An 8,093-nucleotide genomic window follows, 5' to 3' on the forward strand; every position below is an offset into this window, starting at 1 on the left:
CTGCAGCTTTACATGTCCAGGTAAAGCAAAATTAGAACCGATGAACCTCAGGATGTTTTTTTTAATTGTCTGAATAATAACTTGCCTCATGCTTCATGTGGATCTGAGTGGATTTCTCCTCTCCTTCCAGGCCTCAATATTGGTCCTGTTGTAGCTGGGGTGATAGGAGCCCGCAAACCCCAGTATGACATCTGGGGCAACACAGTGAATGTAGCCAGCAGAATGGACAGTACAGGGGTGCCTGACAGGATTCAGGTAAGGCATCCACTGGAAAACTTACACAGCCAGCCCTGTGTCACTTATGTGTTTTGAAACTTAATTAGAATTGGAATTTGTTTCATTTTAGTCTTTTATGCCACACGTTTACTTAAACAGAACTGAAAGAAAAGCCACCTAAGGAACGCTGGTGGGACCAGCAAGTTTCGTCTTTTAATCGTGACCAACATTGCAACTTTAGTCAAAAAACTGCAGTTTAGTGTTCTGGGTGGAAGTGTTGGGTGGGCATGGAACTGAGCTTCCATCCCCATGTGCCTCATTGGCACTGTGAGCACAAGTCCTGCTCTGATCCTTGCTCCCATTTGCTGTTTGGCTGCCTGTGACAGTAGGTGGATTTATTTTCCAAGGGCTTGATTCAGATGCATATTTCTGTAATTCACTTTACTGCTCACAATGCCATGTGTGGTGTGAGGCCAGCAAGGGTCCAGGCATCAGGAGGATGGGGATATATAACTAGAGAGGATGGTTTAAGAGATTAATGGAAACTGTGTGGTAATCACACATCTCCTTGGCCTTCAGACATGATCTTTCAAGTGATTCAGTTCCCCTGTCCTGCTTTTGCTGAGCCAATGTCCACAGTGACAATGTCATTCCTTGGGAAAGTATTGAAGGGTTATAAAAATAGAGTAACTAACTGAGGTAAAACCCAGGAGGGGCAGCAACGCTGTTTCTGTGACTGTCAGTTAACGGGATTGGTATTTATGCAACGCTCTTTAAGCTTCCCTACGAGATGGTCTGTGGACAATTTTCCTGCTACTTAAGCAAATCAGCACAGCAGAGTTGCAACAATAGGAAGCCAGAAATGAAATACTTAAAGCCACCTGGAAAAGGGTGAGAAAATACATTCTAACAATTAAATAAATGTCATCTCAGGAAATCTGATGTTTAAGCCTGTTATTCTGCAGCACAAGGGATTGTTTTTGACGGGCATCTGCAAAGAGAATTTGGATGCTGGCTAGAGTATTCCATTCAATCAGTCTGTCTCATTGCCCATGGCCTTTATAAAAACAATCCCGACTCCTTCTAAGCTGTACATCCACTGTGTAACTTCCAGCACATTTTTTAGGACTTTTTAATAAGTTTGTTTTCCTACTACCACACCAGTCATATAATGAATGCACCTGAGTAGACTGAACTGACTGGTGTCTTTTTAAAAATGTGACTCATTTGTTTTATTTTATCCTGTGACTTCCTTGAAAAATGTAGTCCCCCCAGCCGTGTACTATGTGAGACTTCTTTGTTTCTCAGGTTCTAAAGGTTGTGTTTCTTCAGCAACTTGTGCCAGCCTTTAGTTAGGGATTGCAAACATCAATTGACTTAAGAAACAAAATAGTTGATCCGTCTTTAATTTTATCCATGGATTATTCCAAAAGCAAATGAAAATAAGCTATGGAAGACATGGCAAGCATCTGTTTACTCTTGTTTATTCTGCAGGTAACCACGGACATGTACCAGGTTTTAGCAGCCAACAACTATCAGCTGGAATATCGAGGGGTCATAAAGGTCAAAGGCAAAGGAGAAATGACCACCTACTTTCTAAATGAAGGGCCTCCCATTAGTTAGCACCGACTGCAGCGTCACGCAAAGACAGATTTTGCATTACACAGGACTGTGAATTGGAGAAGAATCATTTTTGTGGCAGTGAAGCTGAAGATGTGGCGCAGTTGAGACTTCACACCGTGACTCTAGAGAGCTGGTATCAGCAAACTCTTTGGCCTCCCATCACGAAAGGCAAGTGAAAGAAACCACCTTGGAGTTGCTCCTGGCTGAGTGCTAAGTCGACCAAAGATGTGTACTACAGAGTTCACAGATAAGACATGAATTCGGAATTTTTTAAAAAGGCTGCTACCGCAGGATGACATAAGAAGCTATTTAAGTATTTATTGATGCAACACAACATTTACTTGGTTGAAGGAATGTATGATTCACTACAAAGCATTATTTTGGAATGGATTTGCACTCCCATAATGTTTCCATCCCATACTGCCAGCTATTTGAAGTGTTCCACTGTGCTTTTATTAGCTGTTTTGAATGGGCTTTCAAAACTGACACCCACTGTTGCAGCACACAAAAAGGCCTTTTAGAAGGGCATTGGTAATGTTTTAGTGTGAAAAGACATTATAGCCTCGGCCCCCTCTTTTCCCTTCTTCTCCATGGCTAAATGACTGCTCTTCTGAGTGGGGCTGGCACACCTGACCGAGGGAAGATCAGGATAAAGGAAGATGGCTCTACAACCGTATTTATTAAAAAGTCGTCTGTGCTCTTCTTTGGTATCTATCAGTTTACATGGGAAAGACTAGATGTAAACAAGAGACATTTTGTGGGGGGGAGCTCCCCTGAAATTTGTTGTGGGTTTTTTTGTATTTTTTATTTTGTAATATTGAAAACATGGAGATCTAACAGATATACCAAATTCTATATTTTGTAAATTATATAAATTAGAAGGCAGGCTGTCCACACCAAGGTGTGGGGGGAGGTGTATATAACCTGTAGACTTTTGTGTAATTTTTTTCTGCATAATACTCTGAACACAGACTTGGCAGTTTTCAGATTATCACTATACAATCAACCAACAACAAACAGGTGAGTTTCCAGGCTGAATCAGATGCATTCTAAAATGAAAATCCAGCAAAATCTGCAACCCCAAAGAAGAGGAAAAAACCCGCGGTAGTCACACAGTTGTTCCATGCAGCGTTCAAGCGGAGGCTTCCCAATGGAACCAGGACCTTTGAGTTTTAGCTACTGAGACGGTATCAAACCTGTCAAAAAGAGCTCTGACCAAATCTTCTCTTAACAGGAGCTCTTATGAGGGAAAAAGAAAAAAAAAAAAAAAAAAAGAAAAAAAAATAGCTCATTTGAACTTTTACTTTAAAAAAATTATTTTTCATAGATGGTCTTACCCGAATCCTGCTGATCTGAGAGTTGTCTGCCATTGTAACTGCCATTTGACACTACGAGGAACTATGTGCTGCAGCATCGAGTCGACTTTCTTGTAGTAAGCACTTATTTAAACTGTCACAGATTTTCCATTTTCAGTAATTAGGTGATCTTCGAAAAAGATTATGATGGCAAGGGTGTATATGAGGTGGTTGACCTTAAAATACAGTGCCATTGATACTGTGCTGGGCATCTTTATCACTAGTGGGGGGGGTTTATGAATAGTTCACTGTTATCATTTATGTACCTTTTCTAACTATTAAAGAAAAATCCCTTGATATTTTATTAAAAAAAGAAAATAATTTAAAAAAGCTATATTTTTTATATTCTATGAGGGTAAAGTTTTGATATTGAATTTGGCTGGCACTAAAAATTACTCCAATCTTTTGACATTTAATAAAGTTCTTTTCCACTCTTCTCAGGGCAGAATTATTGTAGTACTAACAGCTTAATGATTGCACTATGGTGGTGGTGGTTTATTTTTTCCTACTTGACAGTGAGATTAAGTGAAAATCCATGGGCCTGTCTTAATTAATTTGCTGTATTGCCAAGCATGACCCGAGCATTAAGCCATTTAAACATGAGCTTAAATGGCATTGCCCCTTTCCTTCTCCCTTCCACTAGGAAACATCTCTGAAAAGTATAGTATACTGACTTCTGTAAAACTGCCAAGTCTGCCCTTGTACTATACTTTTGCTCCTTTACATCCTTTCTGGTTTGCAAAATACTTAAGTTGCATCATGCTGTTATGCCTTTCTCCCCCTCCTCCACCTTCCATCCCTCTTGCCCCCTCACTGAGTTTCATTACCTTCATGCCACACACTCGGTTTTAGGTTTGCTTTCTGCTTTCCAAAAGTCTGCAGTCTTCTTAACTTTTGATTCATCTTATGAAGTTGTGTTGTCAATGAAATTTCAAGTCCCCAGTATCTCTAGCTGTGATTGTTGACAGTGTGTCATGATCATTTCGAGGGGTATTCACACACTCTTTACTCTGGATCTTGCAAAAATGGATACAGTTATGATTTCCCATGGAAATTGAAATCTATTTAAGTAATTTAACTATATTAAACACTGTTTCACTGGTTAAGTGTCTCTGTTTTATTTTAGCTGCAGCTGGCTAAGAGATCAGACGTGAGTTGTATCAGAGATACTGGATCTGCAAATAGAAACACCCAGTTCCTGTCTCACAGTGATGGGGGGGCCCTTTGGACCACCCTGGAACTATGCATTGCCCAGTGACAGACCCCCAAGGGCTAGGCTGCACCAGCAAACATCCCTTGGGTCCTTCTTGTGCACCCACTTGCCTTGGAATGTTAGTCCCAGGAGAGCTGACAAAGCCTCGCTGTGGCACTGTGGTTAAACACGCTGGTATAACCAAATAGCTTAAAACTTGGGGTGTGTGCCCTGTTAAAAAAAACCAAACAACTGTATTTTTAAAAAGTTTTTAAAAGTACATCACCTTTGCCAAAGAATTCCCCAGGTAGGTACATCGGTGCTGGTCCTCTCCAGGACAACTGGAAGGAGGCAGCAGTGTCTGCCAATGCAACATTTTCAACCTTTACAGGTAAAAGAAAATGCTACATGTAACTGTACCAATTAACAGAAGCCTGAAGTGTAACTGAGAAACAAAGCTCTGCAGCTTTCAGCTGATTTTTTTTCCTTGAGAAGACATTACACAGGCAACTAAGAACCAAATTACTCACAATCTGTTACTGGTTAGGAGGGATTTTATGAGTGTACTGAGAACACAGCTGCAGTAACAAAAAGCCATGAAGTATTTAAGGTATCAGCCTTTAAGAAAGCTGGTGAAAAACTATTTAATACTTTCTGTGCTCTCTTACATAATCATACAAACAGCAGTTCAGGACATTATCTGATGTAAGCATGTTTTTTTTAACCATCTGGAGAAGGGTATCCCAGGGAAGGGAAGGCAGGAGCCTCCAGTGCTGTGTCCTCTCATTTCAATTAATGTACACATTGACTGGATGAAAAGTTTTCCCCAAATCCATCTTTTTCCCATTCAAAAAGCATTTTGATGAATTTTAAGGTGTTTAGCCACTTCTCCCCAGCGCAGAGCTGGCTGCAGCTGCCTGTATGTAATAAAATGACACATTTAGGATGCAACAAATTTCTTACATGTGTGTCCTACTGTGCAAATATCCCCGGCCTTGCTGTTTGTGCGTTAACACAACGTACATGGACAGCATCATCTGGCCAAAAACTGTGTCCAGAGGCAAATATTTTCCTTCTGTTAAGTTTCCCAACTGCTCCTTAGGGCACCATCACTTCTAGACTGAAGTTTGGCACATGGCCTGGAGAGAGAGTTTGGGATGCTGCTGGGAAAAGGGCAGCTCAGCCGACCTAAGCTGAAAAACACGATTTCCATGCTCTTGACCCACTCTGTCCAAGGCTTTTCAACTGAAGGGGCAAGAAGGCCTTGGGGAGTGGGGGAGGGAGGAGAAAGAAAACTGAACTTCAGGCAGGACGGGGGGCAGCAACAGCAGCATCTCCCTGCCATCTGGCAGCCAGACAGCTTTCTGTAAAAAGCAGTGTTATGTTTTTTAATTTCTGTCTCTGAGCACTTCTCAGCCCCCCTGTCCTGCTCTGCCCTGGCCCTTGGGTGCAGTGCTGGTGAGGCAGCAGAGCTGTTGGTGCCAGCCCTGACCCCGTGGCTCCAGGCAGTGGGTGCCAGGTTGGAGCTGCAGCAGTGGTGAGTCCAGCACTGACACGCTCGGAGGTGCTGCTGGTGCAGCACAGCACAGGCATTGCAATAAAAAGCTCCACAGGAGACCCACTGAGAGAGAGAGAGAACTTCCCCGTAAGCAGCTGGCCCCTGAAATCTTTTCCTTCAACACAGAATTTCAGATGCAAATAACTATTGCCATCTACTGGAAACAGACTTGTGGAGCCTCAACCAGACACCACAGGATCAGGCCAAGACACACAAAACCCTTCCACCATGGGGAAGGGGAGAGAACGTCACGACCTACAGGCCATTCCTTCCACAGTAACTGATTATACACAAACTACCAAAGGCCAACTTATAGATAAGCAAAAAATAGTCATCCCAGAGTGTGGTGTCATCATCCAACCCCTCACCACCACCCCACCAGCACAGCAGTCAACTGTGCAAACAAGGCCCTTCCATACCTGCTGCTGCTCCTCCCATCCTCTCTCTCATGGTGTTTCCACAGCAGCTCCAGCACAAGAACACGGAGCACGGTCTCCTTTGCTTTGGAGTGTTGGCTGGTGCTTGACAACTCCGGAGTGCTCAGTGTACAGGTTAGTGGGACAATCCTACAGGGTTTCTCACCTTCCCAGTGCCAGCTGAGCTGGAAGCCCAGCTGAGCTGGCAGCTTTGCAGCCCACACCAGTGCCAGGTCGTACAGGGCTTGTGCAGCCCCCTCTACACGTTCCTTAGGCTTTGCCTCTGGGGAAGGAAGACAGAAACATTATCCAGGAAAACAAATATTCTGTAAATGCTCTGAACAACTTCTGCACAGCTCTATACAGTCAGGAGGGCAAACAGGGCTGTACAAGTAAATGCTCCATAACGTTCATTAACAGTTTGATCAATAAAACTGATGAACCACAATTTGTTAAGTAAAAGAAGTTGGTCCAGACACTGTGAGATCATTAGGGTTTACCAAAATAAATAGTACCTGGAATACCTGACTGGAAGTCCACATGCAGCTGGATGGTCAAGGGCTCCTCAGACTCCTCGAGAGAGCAGCTGGATTCTTGTCAACAGAGGGATGAAACTGCCACTGATGCAGATCTCCTACTGCCACTCCTCTGATCAATTACCCACATCAGGGAAAACCCCTCCTGCAATACATCCCTGTATATTAACACCACTCAGAAGGCATGGATTTCTGCAAGCTGTAACATGTATCTAGAATGCTACTTATTCTGACAAAAAGCCGATTTAAAATAGCATGTGCTTAGTGTTTGAAAATATCAATGGGCTTCTTTTTCCAAAACAAAACAGGAAAGCAAAAAACAATCATACCACAGAACTTGCAGTGGAAATGGGAAGTAAAAGGCGGGAGGCTGAAAGGTAATATCTCTAAACAGATGCTCCTCAGTCCTAAGGATAAGAAGAGTGTCAATATGTTAAATAGTCCCTGGTGACTGTTAAGTAATCAGATGTCTGCAAAGGAAACAGTTTCCATCATCATCTAGTTCTCTGCTAGCTTTGATACAGATAAAAATCAATCCAAGTAACACATACATACATTCCCTCGTGAAATGCTGCATTCTTTTCTGCACCTCAGTCTCCTCTCTCTCTGGGTATATTCTTATATGCCTCATAAACACACGTGTTTTACATGAAACAGTGTGAAAGGAGAAGAAGCCTACAGACTTTCCAGGGCCTGAAAAGTTATTTACTAGCAAAGTCTGACAATTCACAAATGAGACAAGTTTTTATCCCCAGCTATTGGTTCAGACATTGAACACAAGAGAGCAAAACACTGAAAAACCCCAGAAAAATACACAAGGGAAAATGTGATTAAATCCTAGAAGCTCAAGTAGGGGACTCTGAGGTAATCAAAAACCTCAAACAGCATTCTATATACCTTGTGGATGTCAGTCTTTTGGTCATTCCTTCCTGAAAGTAAATATAAACAGTAGCACTTTATTCAAAGAAAAATATGCTATTGTGGGTGTTGGATGAACCCATTCCAATCTCAAAGAGCAACATTCCTTTACAAATACAGCAAGAAATGGACTCTGCTTCTACTAAATCCCACAGAAAAACCACATGACTACTAATGGCCTTCTGCAACTCAAATACAGCATGTTGTTCAAGAGAGTAATCATCTTTCACAATGGTAAAATGAGCAGGGAAGCTCCTACTATTTCTCTGAATGCTGAGT

At 42.3% G+C, this 8,093-nt stretch overlaps 1 protein-coding gene across 2 annotated transcripts in view; it reads left to right on the forward strand.

The window, feature by feature from the left end:
- ADCY5 (adenylate cyclase 5) overlaps positions 1 to 4,297 on the forward strand; it is a 206,168-nt gene extending 201,871 nt beyond the window's left edge. For both annotated transcript variants that reach the window (XM_027885097.1, XM_027885098.1), the window contains 2 exons: positions 131 to 255; positions 1,711 to 4,297. In XM_027885097.1, the coding sequence (XP_027740898.1) occupies positions 131 to 255; positions 1,711 to 1,839 (254 nt within the window). In that variant the 3' untranslated portion in view covers positions 1,840 to 4,297. The remainder of the gene's footprint in view (positions 1 to 130; positions 256 to 1,710) is intronic.
- The last annotated feature ends 3,796 nt before the right edge of the window (positions 4,298 to 8,093 follow it).

This window comes from Empidonax traillii, unplaced genomic scaffold (assembly GCF_003031625.1).
Source record: "Empidonax traillii isolate 1590-97213 ecotype Southwest subspecies unplaced genomic scaffold, ASM303162v1 scaffold161:size1573837, whole genome shotgun sequence".
In the NCBI taxonomy this organism is placed as follows: domain Eukaryota; kingdom Metazoa; phylum Chordata; class Aves; order Passeriformes; family Tyrannidae; genus Empidonax; species Empidonax traillii.